At 41.5% G+C, this 20,931-nt stretch overlaps 1 protein-coding gene across 5 annotated transcripts in view; it reads right to left on the bottom strand.

Moving 5' to 3' along the window:
• The window catches only part of GLIS1 (GLIS family zinc finger 1), a 204,846-nt gene that overhangs the window by 23,705 nt on the left and 160,210 nt on the right, over window positions 1-20,931 (bottom strand). For 3 of the 5 annotated variants that reach the window (XM_075759369.1, XM_075759366.1, XM_075759370.1), the window contains 4 exons: window positions 16,826-16,987; window positions 13,303-13,413; window positions 9,363-9,495; window positions 1,631-1,781 (listed from right to left, as the gene is read on the bottom strand). In XM_075759369.1, the coding sequence (XP_075615484.1) occupies window positions 1,631-1,781; window positions 9,363-9,495; window positions 13,303-13,413; window positions 16,826-16,987 (557 nt within the window). The remainder of the gene's footprint in view (window positions 1-1,630; window positions 1,782-9,362; window positions 9,496-13,302; window positions 13,414-16,825; window positions 16,988-20,931) is intronic. The other 2 variants (XM_075759368.1, XM_075759367.1) reach the window with 2 other exon arrangements.

Genomic DNA, 20,931 nt, shown 5'->3' with positions numbered 1-20,931 from the left:
TAACTCCCCATGGAAGCCCATCCTAGAACCAATTCAAAGAGGAAACAGCTGAGCAGTGCTCTGGGTAGCAGAGGAAGGGATCCTACTCCCCCAGGCTCAAGTAGTCCCATTCTGCAGGGAAAGAATACCTCGTGGATTACCTTCATTTTGGACTGTCTGTCTCCATTCCTCCTGTCTGCGCTCACTGCCTTCTCTGCTACAGAAAACGTCATTTATCTTGTATAACTTCCACCTCAATCAGCATGCCTAGTGCCTCCCATTGGCAGTGAAATACAAGGTTGGGAATGTGGGTGGCAGGGCAGGGAAGGAGAAGGCTTGGGCACAGGCATCTTATGTGAGAGGGTCAGGATAAGTCTGTTCCTGTGATGGGCAGATATGCATCATACACTGAGAGGAGGCACTGGTACCTGCGGCTGGCATAGGTCAGAAGAGATGGCTGCGGGAGGAACTGGGTATAGAAGCTAAGCTTGCTGCAGCATTCATCCTCCAATTCAGAAAAAAATGGAGTAATTTGTTCCTAATTGAATTTCCTGAATCAGATGATTGTTCTTCAGCTACTCCAGATGTAATTTTCCTTACTGTGCCCTTTCTGTGCCACATATACTCTGCCTTCTGCCCTTTGCTTAGAGTATACAAGTAAAAACTTTCTGGGCTTTCCTTTCCCCATACAAAAGAAGGGATGGGTCAGTCACTGGACTAGGATGGAAAAACTCTACATTCAATTGCTGTATTTGCTAAATAATCCCAACTTATTTTTAGGGGGGAAAAAAAAAAATCTCTTAATCTTTTTGTATCCCAGGTTCCCATAAGTAAAGTAAAATCAGAGTCTCCTCCCTGTCCAAAGTGCTGGGAAGAAAAAATGTAAGTTTGATGTTTAATTTGCATGAGTCTAGGCACACACACACACAAAAAATCTGAGCGAAAAGATTAGAACAGAATTTTGTGGCTTACAGAGATTCTTTACTGTTGAGAAGATGTTATGAGATCCTTGAACAAATGGTGCTTTAGAAATACCAGATACTGTAGCAATGCAATGCAATGCATACTGTAGCAATGCCATCTATAAAATCAGTGTGATAATATACTCTTCCCTGATTAGGATCTTGCTGCTTAATGCCTGCTGCTGAGAGATGTATTACAGAAGATCTTATCAGAGAGCAAGGAAGTAAGAAAGCCTGCTGGTCTGACACTAAATAAGTCTTACTAAGACAAACACTGCCTTATTCCTGAGTGAGTCGTAGTTTGGGTTTTTACCCTTTAAGAGATTTCTCATTTTAGCTGAGAAAAGTTCTCTGCACTTATCCAAACGTACAGGAAGTCATCACGCAAGAATTAAAAAAAACCCTCTAAATGCAATTGCAGGCTATGAAGAAAAAATCTCAGTGTGTTTTGTTGAAGACAAGGACAAAGCCCTGAGCAACCTGATAGTAATGTCAAAGTTTGCCTTGCTTTGCACAGGAAATGGATGACATGACCTTCAAAACTAAATTATTTCATGATTCTAGAACAAACACAATTGCTTAGTTTGGGCCAGTGTTTTTCATTTGAACAGCATCCATACAAAGTAAAATAAACAAGTAATCATTCGTTATCGTGCCAGACAGAGGGCACACATGTTTCGCACACATACCCTTCCCTGGCACTCTCCAACGGTGACTGATGGTGATGTGGACTGGAAAGGGTAGAGTCGAGTGGATGGTGTCTTGAAGGGATGTCATGAGGAGGAGGCAATACACCTGGTGAGGGACCATTATGGTTAGCACTGGAACCACTGTACATGCCTGTGAACACACATCATTTTGCAAAACAAAATAAGCAAGGACGCATTCAAGTAAGTTGCTGAGAGTCCCCAACTCCTTCCCTATTCCCCCCCCCGACTCCAAGACACAAACACTCAGCAGCCCACTTCTCTCCCCTCCAACCCTCAGGTGGTCCGTTTCTTCCTTGCTCTGTCTGCAGACCTGTAAGCACACCTCCCAACAGCTAGCAGGACCTGGCAGGACTCTCACCCTGCCTTTACCATACTTCTGAGTGAGAATCTGCAGTCCTCACATATTTGCAGCACAATGGAGCTCATATTGACAGCAGAGTGGTACCTGATACCTTACCGACATCACATTAGACACTGACCTCAGAGCACTCAGGACTTGTTTTTTTTTTCGTTGTTCATTTCAAACTTTTTAATTTGACTTTCAGTTAGTATGCTGCTGGACAGCCTGGACCATTTAAAAATATTACATATTGATACAAATAAAACCCCAATAAATTAAATGCGAAGAGGAGTGAGGAAAAAATTTTTAATGAGACTATGAAAATAAAGCTTTACTAGTACACAGAGGTACTGAGGTACAGATGTTCCATTTTTTGGGGGGACTCTGGCTACTCTCCTCTACCATGGCAGTCAGGTACCAATAGCCAAGTGTCTGTCATGCCCTCAAGCACATACTTTCTCGAGGAAGCGTTGTCCAAGACTCTTGGACTAAGATGCTGGCGTTAAGTTTTTTTTCTTTTAGTTTCCCTTCTCCATGCACTAAGACAGTCTGGGCTATCTCGGGGTCAGGGCCTTGACTTTTGGCGTGAAGGCTGCACTGAGGGCAGGTCTCTAATAAGGGGAGATGGCAGAAGTGCTTGCTGCCTGGAGTTATGAATGCTGTTTGCAAATGCCCCCCTATGGCAGGGGGGAAAAAAGACTGGCACCTAGTAAATGCAGTACTTGGAAAAGTCTAGTCTTGTCTCAGTTTCTCTGCCCTTCTTAAAGTTTGCCTACAACACACCTCCCAGAGTTTTGGCCCATCAGGGCATGCCTCCCAGGGAATCTGCACACAGGAGGACTAGAACAGCCACTCGTGTTCTGAAGGCCGTGGGGAACAAATGAAGTTTGCCAGCTCCCAGTGTCCAGCTATACAGCACAGAAGATCCCACACCCCCTCTGAGGCCTAGTTTCTTTGCCTTCTCTCCTCCTGTAGCATTCATCTTTTGTCTCCCACTCACTGTGTGCAGAGCTACACATTCAGAAAGGCAGAGCTGTGTGTCAGCAATGCCTGGCCATGGCCCGTGTCACTGACAGGGTTCTGGATGGCACTCCTCCCAAACCCTTGCAGTGACATGGAACAAGCAGAAGGCAACATGAAAATCTGGAGCTGTGGGGAATGTGTGACTCCCCTCCGGGCAGATAAGCAACGGCTGAATGTCACCATCTGTTTCTGTGCGATTGAAGAGCAGAGCCACTAAGGCAAGATTCCAGTCACCTTTGTCAGGGACTTCAGATGAGTCAAAAACTTCTCAAGAACAATGAGTCCTCAGCTGTTGACAGATCTAAAGCAACAGAAATGAACCACATCATCTCTGTCTCCTGCTAGACAGAACATTTGTCAACCAGCCAGTGAAACCAACTTGCTTTCTGCACTGAAAGCCAGACAGAAGGGGCTTTATGGAGTCAGATGTTCCCAGGTGATGCTGGGATTTATTTGTCAAGGCCTCTTCTGATAACAGTAAGTCAGTAGCTCAGATGCTACATTGTGAAAATGTCATTTTTCTACTGGTGGCTTCAGTCCATTTTGTAATACAATAGTTTCCACTCCCCCAAATCCTTACTGTTCATAAATTCATTATCAGGCTTGGAAGATGAGCCAAATACCAATTTGACCTTGACTGTACAGTGTCATTTCACACTTCAGCTGCATTTCGTACAACACGCAGTTCAGGTATATTGGCAGCACAGCTTGAAGGAAACTGCTGAACCTAAAAAAAACTCTCTGAGGCTACCAGACTATTACTGGCCCCTGTCAATAACTCATCCAAAAAGCTGAAAAACCCTCAAAAGGTAGTTTTAGCAGTGTTGGTGGCCAGTAAACACACTCAAATGTTTTATTTTACAGTCTCAGTTCTGAACAGTTTGTGAATGTTTAAGAGGTCTCTCTTGGCCCCTTTTTAACTGTCTCAGCTACTGAGGATAGTTCAGTTATTTGCTTGAGGTGGATGAGAAAGAGTAGCAGAGTACCTACAACCAGCATGCCCCTCTAAAGAAGCAAGAAAATGGTAAAAGAAACATCCCACACATCCATATGTCCAGGAGCCAAGTCCTGCGTGATCCCATGCACTCAAATGCACCCCATGAGAAACCCAAATGAAACCAGAATCCCTGTCACCCCGAGTTTCTGTCATACTCAAGCACCATGCAGGGTTTACCTGTCTGTGGAACTACTAGGGTGGAGTCCCATTGCCCACTCTTGGGCTTGAAGAGTTGTCTAGTTATGGATCTCCTCTCTTAGATAAAGTAGGGCTTCTTCCATCTACCCTGAGTTTGTCCATCTTTTGACTTCCTGATCACACCTTCTCTGGAAAAGGTCCCTGCTTGGACTATGTGCATGCTGAAGCTTGTAGGGTTCGTTTGTTAGTCAGTTTTCCTCTTCCTACATCTTTCTTTACCACAACGCCCTCACTCACGCTCAGTTTGAGACGTGGCATCTCTTGTCCTCGCATCCCCCCACCCTCCTTCCACACCGCAGCTTGTGGCGCCTCACCCTAAAAGCCACCGGCTCCCCTCACACTGTCACCCCCTCTCCATGGCATTGCTAGATCGGCAGCCCACCGCAACATGGGCTGAAGCACGTTAGGGTAACCCCAGCTGTCCCCATATCCTTTGTGACACTTTGACAAATGTGGTGCTACACGTGTGCTGTCTGCTGCCAAGCAGCATGTGTCACAGCTGAGCCCTGCCTGGCTCTCCCACAGTGGGAACACTAATTTTGGGTGCCACTCTCTGGTATCCAGCTGCCAGCATTCATGGAACTTGTCAGAATGCAATTATCTCTGAGGCGTTTGTCAAATGTGGTTGAGCTTGGCTAACGGATTTAAAAAAATACTGTGGGGAAGGGGACTGACACACACGTGGCCAGAGAGGCGAGCAAAAGGATTACATAAGCCTTGCTTCCTAAGGAAATGAGACTAAACCCGGGGCCCTGATGTGTATGGCGTGCATCCCTTGAACACAGGGTTAGTGGGAGGAATGGGGGGAGCTCAAGGCTGCTCTGGCATCAGACACAGCGACGTGTGCTCCTGCACCTGCTGGAGAGGCTCTGAGACTGTACAGTCGACCATTTGGATAAGGGCTGCATCCGCCCCTGAAGCTTCTGGATAGTGAGAAAGCCGAAACATGAGCCAACGTAGACAAAGAACTGACCCTATTGTTCACTTGCTTTGCTTGCATGGGGTGTCTGCCTGTAATTAAGAGTACTTCGAGGGCCATGTGGAAGATGGGTTTTACTATGAGATTCCATGTGAGTCTGCAATGAGACATTAGTCATTTCTGTTGAGTCACTGAGAACAGAATTGGTACTTATTTAAAGTTAAAAGTTATTTATCTTACACAGTACAAAACAAGGGCACTCCAACAGACTATTAAATTGATTTCCTTCAGAGGGTCAGACCTTTCTCTGGTCATGGGCACTGTGCAGGGTGTACCATACTAGGCACTATGAATGCTATCAGCTATCACCCATATATGCTGCAACTGGAATTCATTTTGACTGTAAAAAGTTTTGATATGCATATTTTTATTCCAGATTTAAGACACTCAAAAGATTGGAGCTGCTGTCACTCTGATTCCATGACTACCTGATGTTCATGGGTGTTTAGCCCAAAGATGGTGCTTTTAGAAGGAAATATTGGCAGGGGCAGTTTAGCAGGATAGAGAGAGTGAACTTGTTCAGGGAAGCAGGAGGTATCTGGTGATATGAGGGTGTATAAGGTCCTTCCCACTGCTAAGCCCTAACAGAAAGGAAGAGTTGTTTGAGGGGAGAGAAAAGCTATCTTTGCTGCATGGATCCTTTTGCCCTGGAAACTAGGTGCCTCTACAATGGAACAAGTCAAGGGAGGAAGAGCAGTTGCTATTACAGCCTCAGTATAATTTTCAGTACTTCTAAAATTTCACTTCTTTTACAGTTTTTCTTCCTTTTTTTCAGCAGTGAGCTATAATATTCTGAGTACCTGAAGTCACACAGAAAGCCTTTGGAGCTGTTATGAATGACTACTCCTGCAAGTGCAACCCACTTTCAGGGCTGTGCACCTTGGGCCTCTTCATGCATTGACCATCTTAGCTTGTAAATATATGTCATCAATCAATATTTTAAATGGCTTGGCCTTTAACCTTAACATCTGTTGCTAAAACAGTACTCTGAGCATCTGTGACTAGCAGCGTTTCCCCCCCCACCCCCCACTTTATGCTAACCGAGACCAAAAAAACAATAATAAAACATGCCCAGAGAAAACGCCAGAGTGAAATTACCTAAATGGAGACACTTCCTTTGCAGGGAGAGTGATATGAGCTCTTGGGCACAGATAGAGTTGGACGTGTGCAGCCATGAAGCATCTTAGTTATGAGGAGGGAAAAAGGAGGAAGATCTAAGCAAACAATGGGTCCCTCTGACTGCAAAACATTCTTTTGCTCACTGTCTTACCCAGTCCTAAGCACAAGCCTGCTTTGAAGTCGGACACAAGGGACGGGAGCTTTTTAAATATTTCATTTTTTCTGTGATTGGCTTTCATCCCTGATATATTTAAAATGTGCTTTAACTTGGAGAAAGACAAAACTGAGGCTCTCCAGGAATCCAAGTGATCCCTAAAGCCCAGAGCTCTGCACATTAATAATGTGGTTTCTTTGAAAAAGAAAAAAAAAAAAGAAAAAATAGGAAAAAACTCAAAACAAACCCCCAAACCATGAACATTTTCATATTTTCAAGTGGAATCAAGAGGACATCATATACTGTATTTATCCACATATATACTATATAGAGTATTATAGCTGATTTCTCCAGATATATTACCTCTGAAAGAGCAACTGTGCAATCATTGCAGACTATAGGTGGCAGCAGGAATGTCCATATCCTTTTAATTCTGTAAGGATCAGCACTTTAGCTTATATGCCTTAAATAACAACAGAGGAAGTTTTGCCTATGGAATTGTACTACGCATAGTATGAAGCAACTTCTGTTTTCCTGTAAAACAGTCTTTCAAATCTTGATTTATGTTCCCTGGCACTTTTTCATACTGTGCACGTGATGGGGTTTCATATGGGGTGACCCGATGGAAGTATCAGGGAAGATCTACTAGTTTTTTACAATATCCTGGTGATGGATTGATACAATCAGCAAAGAAATCATATCAGAGAAAGCCAGTATTATTGATAAATAAAATCCTTCATTTCACAAGAGGTTCTCAGAAATGACACTGAGAGGCTAGGGATAGTCTGTTTATCTGTAAGCTAATAACTTTTTTCCTGGTTTATTGTCATCACTTGAAATCTGAGGTTATTTCTGAGGTTCTTAAGTGCAGCCTATTCTGAGGGAAATGTCACTGGTCTTTTCTGTCCTGCCTGGCTGCAACAGGCCAAGCCATGCTTCAGCTAGGCCAGTCTGCTGCTCTCACAGATCTTCAGAGTGCAGATTACAAGGGCAGAGAATGGAAATAACCACCCAAATCCCTCCAGCTTTCTGCCACTTCTCGAGGAGCCATATATAAACCGTGAGTGCAGACTCCCAGGAGAACAATGTTAGAACGATGGGTTATTTCCATTTATGCTCCATTCTGTTCACCAGTTACATTCCAACATTTTAGTGCAACTTGAACAAGAAAGGAGAATAGCAGGATGCATTTTTTTTGTTTTTATTTTTAAGATTTGGAGTGATGGAAAAAAGCAGGAGATTCTTGCCTAAGTAATTTTTAGTAATTTATTACTTTGCACTTATAAAGCAAAATATATTAATAAAGTGCACCAGCTCTTCCCTTGGTGCAGGGGAACTACCACCAGGCATTTTTGTTTTCTAATCCCAGTTTACTATTGGATTTCTCTAAGCCTCAACAGAAACAAGCTAGGGTTTGTCTGGAAAGCTCATACTCAGTTACTAAATCAATTCAAAACATATTTAGTAATACCAAGTCAAGTATCTCCTCCACAGTGGAACTGAAAGAGGATAAAATGCATCTTAAATCAAGATAGATTAATTTAGCTCTAAGCTAAATCATTTTATGAATAATTTTGGATTTTAATAGTACTGAGCATTTTCTAGTATTGACCAAGTTTGAAAGTAAAGTCTTTAAAAATGCCATCCCTGCCTTTTTGTGTTTCACCTTGGCTCTGCTCTGCAATCCAAAGACTTCCTCCTATGAGGAAAGGCTGAGAGAGCTGGATTTGTTAAGCCTGGAGAAGATAAGGCTCCAGGGAGACCTTATTGTGGCCTTTCGATACTTAAAGCTGGATTATAAGAAAAAAGGAGATGGACTTCTTAGTAGGGCCTGTAGCGATAGGATAAGGGGTGATGGTTTTAATCTAAAAGAGGGTGGATTCAGACTAGATCTAAGGAAGAATTTTTTTACAATGAGGGTGGTGAAACACTGGAACAGGTTGCCCAGAGAACTGGTAGATGCTCAGTCCCTGGAAACATTCAAGCTCAGGCTGGATGGGGCTCTGAGCAACCTGATGTAGTTGAAGATGTCCCTGCCCACGGACAGCTAAGTGAAAGATTCCCCACTCTAATCTCTAGAATCAGTGGAGGGATATGAGTGCCTTTACAGGGCGAGGCAGATAACAATTAAACTGATGGCCTTGGAGAATTCCTCTTTCTCTCTGGCTAAACAAAGAACCTGAGATTGCTACATCCCTGATTCAGGATCCTCTGCTGAGGTTCAAAAGTTGTAAATCTAGATCTTAAGCAAAAGGGAGTGGAAGCATCTTTTTCTCTTCCTATAAAATGTATAGAACAGTCTAAGGTCCATGAAAGGGGCCAGCTCTTATTCAAACCACAAGAAAGAAAGACAAGACAGACAAGAAGGAATGAAAGAAAGATTAAATACTAGGAAAGATAATTAAAACAACATGTTTGACATTTCAAATTCAAGCTTTTGCTCCATTCATACACCACCATATTATTTGTTATAATCACACAGTGCATGATAATACACAGCCTCATCAACTTTTCTGCAGCTCCTGAAGAGCTGGAAAACCTTATTGCTGAGTGCCTTTGTCTTTGCTACAGCACTCATTTGGCTTGAGCAAGGCCCATGCACCTGCATTCTGCTGAAGCCAAGGCAAACTTTTAAAAAGAAAACAAATGGATAGAGGCTGACTTTCAGCAGGGCTGCTACCCCCTTCACATGAAATTAGTAGGAGCTATTTGGCTGACTAACTCTGAAAAAAAAAAAAGTCAGACCTTAGCAAACAACTCACAAAACTATTTAATTTTATTTGTTGGTGGTTTGGGTTTTTTTTATCTTCCATAGTGGCAAATCAGACCTATAAGCTTTTCTGTTTAAAATCATGTATTATATGACATATTTAGCACCATACTTAATAGAAGTATTCTTACCTGTAATTAAATCATGATGACCTACAGATCTGCCACATTTCCCATCCAAAATGTGTTGTGAAGATGTGTGGAGTTGTTGAATAGCTAAGCATTCACTTAGTACATCTTGTTCGATATCAGTACATGAATTTAGCTACAAGAGGAGGATAAAACAAACATTTTATTTCAAAAAGTAAACCAAATTACTTCTAATTAAATTCATGTTTCTGTGCTTAAAGATTATGTGTAGGAAGAAGGAACAAAATGTCATTCTTAGGAACTTGGTGTAAATAAGGATGTATCTATTACTTGGTATTTTTAATTAGAGATAATTTTGGTTTTCTTAAGTGCACAAGTGTGCTGATCTTAAATCAGCAACAGTTTGCTTCAGAAAATAATGTACCCTGTGTTTCTTCAAACTTTCCTGAGTAATTTAACTGTGTATTTTCAGGCTTTCTATAGTTTCTTTGGTTCTGTGGCAAAAGGATTGCATCACCTTCTAGCTGTGACACTTGGAAAGACATTTGATAGGGAATGAAAAGCATTTGTGCTTATCAGATTAGAACTGGTGGAATAATATGCTGTCAGTAATGTGTAAGAGGTATCACTGATATGTCAGCTGTTCTCCATGTAAATTAAAGCTCTGGCAAAAGTGTCTGAAGCAAACTCTTGAAAACCACAATGTCGATCATATTAAAACCAGCAGGAGAGGAGAATTAAGAAAGAAAAGCATTTCTAATTCTCTTTCAAACATGCTGATGCTGCCAAGCTTTTGTCATAATATAGTGCTCACATTACACAAACAGCCATCATTTTCTATAGCCATTAATAAATAGTTATTGTCTTTACGTTTACAGTTTTGCATACCGATCTCCCCTGGGTTTGGTTATTCTAAATAAAAGCTCCAGGCAAACCTATTTAGAACTCTGCTATACAGCCATTTGTTGGTTCAAGATAAACATCTAACGTTTGGATCACAAAGTGCATCTGCAGCCAATTAAACTTAAACTACTACTAAATTAACAGCTAACTTTCTCCTATTTTGATCTTGTAAAGTCTTTCAGAACAACCAAATATTACCACTGCAGTCATCTTCTAGGCTATGAACTAAATATTCAGGACTCCTTTGATGTAAGTCTAAGCTCAGGCATTTTATTTTATATCAGAGATGGCACATTTTGGTAGCATATCTCAACCAAGACATGTGGGCAGAGCAGCCTGTTAATTTTTCTTTCTTGGCTTAGTCATTTCCAGTCAGAACTCCTGGGAGGCTGATACCTACAGACAACTGCCTTTGCCGAGTTATAACCAAAAATGAGCAAGTGAGTATAAACAGTCTTTCCCCCTTTTTTCCAAAGTAGACTGTCACCGTTTCAATAACACTGAGATTTACTTAGTTGTGAAAGGGGTTTTTTTCCCCCCTATAATACATTTAAATGAAACATTTGGGGTGTTTTATTGTTTCTTTATGAGTCAGATTTGCTTTGGTCCCTTTTAAGAGAGCCTGTTCAAAATACACTCTAAATCTGCTGCTTTTTCAGATGCCTTTTAAGTTTAAGGAAAAAAGACACGGGATCAAGTATTCATAAAGCTATCATGGATAAATGAGACAGGAAATCTGAAGATGATTTCAAACCACTGGAGGAGTGCAGATTTAGATTGGTCTACCAAATAAGGTGTGGGAGGCAAGGAACTAACATTATTTTAAGATAGACTTGATAAGTGTATGGGAGGGTATGTATATGCATGCAGGAAAGGAGATTAAGAGCTATGAAACCCTGGCTATTTGATGTTTTGGTACATCTAAGCAGCTTGAGTTTGCCATTTGTGTGTACCATATTTGTCCTGTATTGATTCTATGATTGAGGCCTCCCACTGCTTACGCAGGAAGTACTTTGTGCCCCTTAATGCAAAATTTGGATTTAGGTTTTTTTTCCCCACCTGCCTCCCTAGAACTGGAAATAGGCCTCAGCAGGTACAGGGTATAACAGTGGGGACTGTCCCTTTGTCCATATGTGAAAGATGTTAACACCTTAGTGCATTCAGCCCAGTACACAGAACTGAACAAAAGATACCCACGTTTGGTATTAGGAAATAATTCCCTCCTTCCTTCCCCCAAGAAGTATGTCAGCAACTGTAGGAAGGAAAGCTGGAGGGGTTGTCTCCTTTGGAATAGGGAGCGTGGTTGCTTTCCACAATCCGCTAAGAATTTCGTAAATACAAAATCTTCCTGTTGCAAAGATCTTGCTATTGCAAAAGACTCTGGTGCCACAGTCAACCTCTTTCTATGGCCAATTACTGCTATGGCTTTCTGACTCTTACTTTCATTAAGACCTAAAGGTTGCTCTAGGGAAGTGTTGGGAATTTTGTGACCTGTGGCGTGGGAGGCATGTGCACAGGAACTTTCTAGAGAACTGTAGTGAAACCACATGGCCTGCTAATACAAAATTGGGCTTGAAAACTAGGCAATCCTTTCCAGTCCTGCCAGGCTAAATAAGAGTTCTGGCTAGACCTGGTACCTGCAGAGACAATGACTTGATTCTGTGGACATCTGGGTGGGTGCTAGGTATGAATAGTGTTACCCCCAGGCACAAAGCTCCACATGTAACAAGTGTTTCTTGACTGATTATTTGAAATAGCGTGCACAACTCTGGACATTGATGTTCTAGAGAGTGTTACTCAGACAGCAAGCACCTGACGCAGAGCAGGGTTACAGGAAGAACTGGGGGACAGACAACTGTCCTAGGAAAGGGGACCATAAGTTCAGATCAGTGAATCTAGCCAAGTGAAAACCGTAGGGGATATAATTCCATGCTGAGAAGTAGCAAGAGGGAAGGGGTGTAAGACGGCGCATGGCTGACACAAGGGCAAATCAGTATGAACTCATCACAGTTGTATTCAAGCAGGAAAATTAGGCCTTTTTGACATCCATCTCACTCCTCCACGGCTCATCCCAAATTCTGTAACTAAGATCACCTGGGTTCTGCTATTGTCTCTTTTGTCTACACGTTCCTCTCTTTGCTCTCCAATACTTCTTGTTCTTACCTTTGACATTTTTCCAAACTAGCTGCTCCCTAGCTCTATCTTGCCAGGCTGTCATTTCTGCTCTGTGCTCCATCCTTTAAACATGCCTTGCTGTCACGTCCATGATGCTCTTGGCAGTGGCGAGGCAGCTGGGGGAAGACGTCATTGCTGCTTATTGAACTAATTGTAATTGCTTGCTAAGGTTTGCATTCCCTTCCACTCCTGGGCCTGAAGTATGCTCATAGTCCATTCGGTCACAGATCAGCTCCATGGGGTCCCAATCATCTTTTTACAAACTGTGTGTACAAATGTGTAATAAACAAGTCTCTGATCCTGGGTTGGTGCCTGTAAGCATCCCCATTTAATAATGAGTTCAGGACTTAGCCCACAGAAACCAAGATACTTACTTGAATCTAACAGTAGTGAAAACATAACTAGCAGTCTGGGTTTGGAATGAATATAAATGCATTTAAAATACAGATGTGGTGGGAAAAGCAAGGGGGTTCTTTCTCTTCTATTACAAGTGCTCCTTTCCTGACATTTCCACAGTACCCTGCCTTAGTTTCATTTGTGTTTTAGATGATCTGCCAGCACGTATTTACTAGCTGATTGCAGAGACTCAATGCGTGGACATTTTACGTGAATGGCAGCAGCATTTGGGCTTGTGTATGAAAGATGAACAGGAAAGAAAAGCTTGGAGAGAAAGTGTGGGGCAAACTGAAATTCGAGAGTGGTAGCCTTGAAAGTGCAAAAGTGTAAGATGGATTGGTTAACAACAGTGATTAAAAACCAACAGGAAAATTGGCTCTACTTAAGTTTTCTTTTAGCAATATTGCAGAAGAACTCTGATTTTAAAATATATAAACTAAAGCTAAATTAAAAATAACTATATCGAGGAGATCTGGAGATGTGTCACTTTTTGCGTAGTGGGTCTTACCTTCTTACGCACCTGTTGTTCTTTGGCTGAATGAGCTTTCACATGTTTGCGCAGAGAGCTGGGGTCGGTGTAGCGTTTGGAGCAGCCAGGAATCTGACAGGCATAGGGTTTCTGTAAATGTGAGAAAAGGGAAAAGAGTTCATATCCCTCTGCATCTCTAAAGTCAGCATGGATGGCCACTTCTGTGAAACACAGTGTGGAGGCTGAGCTGTTTGCTCTGTTTGCTGTTTCCAGATTTGCTCTGTCTCTTCTATGTGCACAAGCCAGACATGATGCAAACAGAACCACCGCATTGATCACTCTGATTTTGCACTCCATGCAAGCACTGAGAGCACTTGACATATCTATGCTCTGTCATGTTGGATATTGATTACTGGGCTGAATTAAACGCTAATGAGATGTAACTGGATGGGTTTTGAGACCCTTACTTTTTTTCTAGCCTTTACAGTGGACAAAATGATCGTGAGATCAGCCAGTATAATTATAAATATAGAAGCTCTGGTTTGGGTTCTGATTTACGTAGTTTTTACGAGAAGTGTTCCATATGCAGCAGAGCAAAGATTGTGGCATAGCACACATTTGGTTTCCTTCATACCTTGTTGCTGTTTTGAATAGCAGCAGCAATATGTTTCTTTTTATAAATCCTAACCAAACAACTCGCATCAAATATTAACATCTGAGCAAATCAATGCAGAAAGGAAAATCCACTATTGTTGATTTTGTTGGGAAGACCATTCCAGCTGATTATGGCATATGGCAGAGCTTGCCACTTCTGTGTGGCACACTATGAGCACTCTTTCCTGGGAAAACCATCTGGGTCTGGGCAGGCAGTTCCAGTACGCTATTCTCATAGGAAAATAAATAAATAAACTAGGATGCTCCAATTTAACCGCTGATTCTGGAGTCCCAATGACTGAAAGCCTCAGCAAGTTCTTTTCTTAGTTATGCCTACTTCCAACAAATGAAATGCTATCTCTGTTACAGTACAGCCTTCAAATGAATGTGCAATTAGCAAGTTGAACAAAGGGACTCTGGCGCTTGTCATTAAGGAAACACTGACTTAAGTGGTAGCAAAGTAGCGCTGCATGTCAAAGCTCGTGGTTTTACAGTTGAGCAGAACATTCCTTTTTTTCTCTGTTTTCTTGCCTCATCTGTCAACATTACCTTAGCCTTCCCACTAGGACTAGTAAGTCCTTTTGGTGTCTTCCCAACCGTTGAAAACAGTTTGTCATGACCTCAGTGTCACATTCTTTAATCCCCTTGGTTTCAGAAAGAGAATGCACAAAAGGGGAAAAAACCTCACCGTTTTTGGGAGAAGTGACTGTGAGGCCCTTTAAACAAGTTGCTCTACTCCTGGAGGAGATAACATGCCCTTTTTACCACAAGGACAGATACGTTCCCTTTGTTCTGCTTCTACCTAGCAGAAGGATCTACTTCCAGATGATTTAGTAGAGATTTGATCAAACTAGCATACATCACTAAGTCTCTGAAATGATTTACAGATTCTCCTTTTGGAGAAGATAAATAATGGAGTGACCTGCATTGAGAAGCTTTAAAACCAATTCCAAATGCACTCAATAAGGAATAAGCAGTCTATATAAACACCTTTTCTTTTAAGTACCTCCAGAGAATAAGTATTGCTGCTCTGTCCAGCCAGCAGGAAATTTCTGAAGGAATAATAGAATCATTCACCAATTCATGACCTTACAGCCTAACACAGCACCTACCCAGAAAGTTACAGGGCAAAGCAGATTTATTGAGAGTGTCTGGTACACAGAGAACTGACACCTGAGGAAAAACTATGGAAAACTTTAACAAATACCTTAGCAGACAAACTAGCAGAGTATTTTTCAAATCATTGATGTCATTCAAATTAGTGATAGAATCATTCAACTTAGTGATAGGCAAACTAGATGAAAATCTGACTACCCTTTAAAAGGTTCATGGCTATTTGCTTTGACAGTTATTTTGTCCACTGAGCTAATGCAATGTGCAGCCTTTACAATAGTACCATCCTGTAGCTCTGTTATTTTTCATGTTCACATAACACTAAGCTAAACCATAGGATTTCAATTAAACCAGGTAAGTGGAAGTTAGTTACTGTGTTGTAGGGCTACAGAAATATTTTTAAAGAACCTGCAACAGAATAGCATGGAGGATATTTTTCAGTGTTTAAGAAAGTTAGTAGAAAATTATTACTGTACCTTTTTCCTGATTTATGAGCATTTCAGATAATAAAGACAGAGATAAAGAGAGAAGGAAAGAAAATAGAAAGTTAAGAGATTTATCTTCAATAATGCACAGATCAACAGATGTAAGATTTTTTCTTTTTTTGTTAACCACTTAAATTATCTTTCAAAAGTAATAAATGGCTTTCCATTTGCGAGTTTGACTAATAAAAAATACATCTATTAGATTCAAGCAGTTAAATTTCAAACCCATGTACCCAATTTAGTAAATCCACTTTCAAGAGAGACACATTTTAGAACTAATTACAAATTCAAATATCTCAGGTTGACTTTCAAATAAATAAAACATTGTTATTCTAAGTGTGCTTTGGTTTGGAAAATGTGACTGACTCGCTTCTCTTACTTGTTTGTTTTTGCAAGGCATAATGTACATTAGACATTCCTTAATGCTGCACTGTCTGAAATGTGTAACTGCTTAAAAAGTAAATATCAATTAAACTCAAAAGTTCTGCCCCATAACCACTTGGCCAAACATTAAACCATATATTCACTTCTTTGAAAAAGACAAAGAAACAACTCTGCCTGTTATTCTTTACAAGCTTTATGCTGAGGACTTAAATGGTCTACAAAGTTGTCTACTTGTTTCTTCCCCCATAATATGGTGATTTAATTTTATTGGAGCCTAAGACAGTAGACAGACTCCCATCTTCTTTGCGAGATGAGTGAGAAGATTTGTAGAGTTGAGCCAGAATCTACCAACTGTACATAAGAAATTAATTTGTTTCTTACAGTTAATTCTGATGGTGGGTACTTAACAAATTTCATATAGTTGTAAGACAGATGTATTTTTACCTTTACAAAATTATGTCCAAAACTGAGATGCATTTCCCTTCCACTGAGATGTCTGAACTGCTTTTGCATTCACTCAGAACAGACTTTACTGAAGCAAAATAGGATAGGAAGCAAGACAATGACACACATTTAGTACAGCAGCAGTGACTCAGCTTTCACTCACATTATGCCTTATTCTACTGCTGCCTCCTCTTCCTGGAACAAGAACAATTGGGAGAGTTTGCTGAGTAACTTTTTCCTGAGTAACCTATTCCTCAGCAACTTATTCCTCAGCGTAAGACAGCTGAGTTTGCCTTTCTGTGATCAAGACTCTTTCATTTCTCAAAGCACATACAATTCAAAACAAAAGTACAGTTGCTTATAGCTGAATTCTCTGAGATGCTCCTCATGAAAAGGAAAAGTCACCCTCCAGTTGCAGAACAAACTGTGTACAAGGACCAGCGGAAAACTCAGTGCAACTCCCAGTATGAAATCATGCTTACGGTATCCAGGTGTGTTCGCTGATGCTTTGCCCGGTCACTGGAGTTGCTGAAAGCTTTCTGGCAGCCAGGATGCTGACACAGGTATGGCTTCTCCCCAGTATGACTCCGGAGGTGAATCTTAAGGTTCTCAAGCCTAGAAAATGCCTTGTTGCACCCTTCAAACTGAAAAACGTCATAAAAAATTGTTGTAAAGTACTATTAAATAAACCATGTGCAGGCACAATGAGAACAGTGTAAGATCCAAGTTGGACATGCAATAAATCAACCAACATTCAAACATCTGTTGAAATTTATGGATGAAACACAACATTTTGTGCTGTTCATTTAATCTGTCACTGAAGACATGGTGTGTAGCTCAGTAATAATACAAGGCTTATAAATATCTCACATGTTCTGTCTGAAGTACTGAACACTAAGAGACATGGTGTCTGAACAGAAAATTTAAAGAAAGAACAAGTGTTCTGATGAGTTCTCATACATGTTAATTGGCACAGGAACTACTGTGGGAAACAACAATTAGCTGCTACAGATAGAGAGCAAGAGAAGCTATTTGTGGCAGTAAGAACCTGGTTTCAGATGTCTGAAATACTATACACTGGAGCAGATGAGCATGGACTATTACAAGAAGACCTAATCCATTTGAAGATCAATCCAAAGAAACTCTGCTGTTATTCTGCACCCTTTTCTTTACTAGCCATATCATTCAGATCTGTTCTCAGCATTTATACAACCAGTAACCTGAGCAATTCTGACTTCTTAAGCACCCGTTTCATTAGGGAACTCAGTAATAAAACACTGCATAGCATTCATAACAAAAGTCACTGTTTCAAATTAAATCTGAATAAATAAATAAAATTTCCACTAATAGGCCAAGGGAAGGGTGTTTCACATTGCTCACCACTAAGTTTCAGTGTTACAGACAACAGGCAAGGCACCATCTGTAGGATGGGCTTTGGGAGCTAACTCAGTGAGCACAAGTACATCCATATGCACATTCATGCAAACCCCTAAAATGCAGTCAGATACTTACACATGTGCACAAATACTTCCATGCACACATACTCATGTGTGATGGTGTGCATATACTTTGACCACTCCACGATGCAGGTTCATAGCACTGCAGATCTTCTAGAGTCTCTATACAGATAAAACCCTGGCTCATCTATGATTCAAGATCTCAAAAAATGTATTTAACAAACACAACCCGGTTCACCTTCATGTCAACACTAACAACAACTTTGAAAGAAGGTAGGTGTATCTTAAACCCACTATTTCTGGAAGCCAGATTTTTTTGTTTGATTCTTGCGCATAAAGAGTGAAATCCTGACCCTCACAAAATTAGCAAGTGATTTGTCACTTCCTTCTGCTGAATCAAGATTTTGTTCAGCAGCTTTGCATTCACTACCTGTTGTTCCTCAGATCTGGCACCACAGAAATTACAGTCTTGCCAATCCCTGTCACCTTCTATTTGTCACGCACCCACCTCTCATGTACATTGGTGTGCGCAAACTTCTGACTCAGCTGTTGCACCCAGCATTGCAGGCAGAGGGATGGGAAGAGGGAGCAGATGCAGGTGGAGCTTAGAAGATGCTGTAAACCAGAGGCACCTGATCTCCTGGTGCCTGAACAAAGGCAATTTAAGCTACTGATGGACAAAGGTCCAGCACATCCGGCTCAGACCAGTGTGTTTTAAGCATCTCAACACAGTGAACAAAATGATCTGGACTTTCAAGCTAGCACTTCATTTTGCAGGCTGCATTCTGTCTTTGGATGCAGATTGGCTCTGCACACTACAAACTAAGCACACCAAAGCAGTCCAACACACAGGCACCCACACAGAGGGTCTCCTGGCAGACTGGTCTGCCTTTCCCAGACATTCATACATGAAAGGATCACTATAGCTTTTACTGCCCTAAAAATTTCACTGCCCGGGGCAGCTACGTAATCTCAACGGCATATTTGGGTCTATGTGTGCAGACAACTATCTGATATCTATACAGTTGCATCTTTCTGCATCACAACTATCATGATAGATCCACAGAGTCACCTGGAGACATGCAGTCTATGGCCATGACTCCCCTCTGAACACTGGAGCTGGTGCAGGGCGGTGGAAGAGTATTGGAAGTGACTAAGTCACCAGGGCTTAAAAAGAAACAAACTTTCTTCTTAATCATCACTAAATATCTGGCAAGGATTCAGAACGAAGCAATCTGAAATGTGCAAATATGCTGAAGTCCATGAAAAATAAAGCAGACTTTGGCAAATCCATAGTTCCCATAAGACATTTCATAAAGCCAGTTTCTGGCAAAAGGAGTTAATGTACTGAGATCCTAAAGATCATTTGTTTCCACTTTGTTCCCCACCTCTCTCCTCTCCTCTCCTCTCCTCTCCTCTCCTCTCCTCTCCTCTCCTCTCCTCTCCTCTCCTCTCCTCTCCTCTCCTCTCCTCTCCTCAGTCTCCTTTTTTTAGTGTTGTGTCCACAGTGTTGTATCATCCCTTTCAAACTAGTATCCCTTTCATTTTCAGTTCAATATCAGTTTTGATCACCAACATATAACCACAAGGTAGGGTGAGAATCAGACCGAGAGTCTACAAAATTATTTTGCAGCTCAGCTCTGCAACCTCATTCACCCAAATCCCAGGTGAGCAGCAAGACCAAGCTCTTCCCTTCAGTTGTTCATGCTGTCTCCCCATGTGTGCCATTCCTTACCCCTTACCTGAGCAGCCTCTCTCCTGACTGTCACGAGTCCCTTCCATGTACTCCACACCCCTCTCTAAAGGAGTTTCTGGTTCTTGCATGCAGGCATCAAAAAGCCTAGCCCAGAAGGACATTATATAGCAACGTTCCTTGTTACTGGGTCCTAGGGACATTTTATACCCCACTGGCACCAGAATCACTACAAGTGACACTCTACAATCTGATCCTTCTCGTCTCCACGTTGTCTCAGGTCTGGAAGACCTGTTAGGTCACAGAAGTAATTTCTCAGCTATTCAGTCATGAATGGAGGATCTTGAGCCTCAGAATGTTTTTCTAATGGATTACCAGTCTTCAGCTCCATATCTACAGCCTAATGCAAAGTAGGAAACTACGTAGAATAATCCAAATTAATTAAAGGTCCAGCTCCACTCTCATTGATGTCAGTAGCAAAAATGCCAATGGCAAATGTCCTAAAACATCTAAACACAAGCTTAATTTAAAACACATGAAAGCACATATGTTTAAGAGTTTGCTGGATGCTTGATCGGGATTTCAGGAAGAGAAGGAACAGGCCCTACCATAAATGCTCAGAACTACAATGTAAGCAGCAACATTCAGATAGGGGTTTATTATACTTTTACTGTGGTCAACAGCCTTTTTTTGGTACTAACACACAATTGAAACGTCTAATGCCTTCAGCAGTAAGGTTTCTCCATCACTACGTATGCCTGGACTTTAAGGGCTTTTCTTATTTATATCATAATTTCCTAGTATATATTATTTATATTATCCAGCTCTATTAAACTGGATAACAGATAGTGGGACAGTCACAATGCTGTGATGAATTCATTCTAAACATACAAGGTGGGAGAATACACCAGCAAAGAGAATGTTACAACTCCAGCATTCATATTTTCCTGGAGGCAGGGTTGCTAAAGGTAGGTTTGGCTTAATAGGAAGAAAATCAGTGGAAAAGGAGAGGAGGGTAAAAACCTTGCTGGCAAGTGATGAGAAGAGGGGATGGTGATGTACAAAGGTGAATGTGAAAGGCCCGAGAGGGAGGGAGGAAGGGAATTGGTGCAAAGAGCTGACAAGCACGGGGCTGTGAGAATCCATGCAGAGCTGCAGAAGGGTCTCTACTTTGAAGGACTCCAGGAAAACCTGTTTCAGCTCTGTTGTTTCTTGCTGCATCAGCTGAGCCTTGTGGTTTTTCACTTCAAGTCCACATGTGGAGACAGCACTGCTGAGACCCAGATTCCCCAGTACAAGTACAAGTTGTACAGTTGTACAAGGACAAGATAACTTCAACTGCGTTGCTGAAGAAACTGAGTTAGGATGGCTGTAAGGTAATTCTTGGGCTTCGCTGCTACTCACCAACACTTTTAACTCTTCCACCTACCCTTGCTAC

The sequence above is a fragment of the Balearica regulorum genome, chromosome 8 (genome assembly GCF_011004875.1).
Source record: "Balearica regulorum gibbericeps isolate bBalReg1 chromosome 8, bBalReg1.pri, whole genome shotgun sequence".
In the NCBI taxonomy this organism is placed as follows: domain Eukaryota; kingdom Metazoa; phylum Chordata; class Aves; order Gruiformes; family Gruidae; genus Balearica; species Balearica regulorum.
This window is presented reverse-complemented; position numbering and strand designations above follow the sequence as displayed.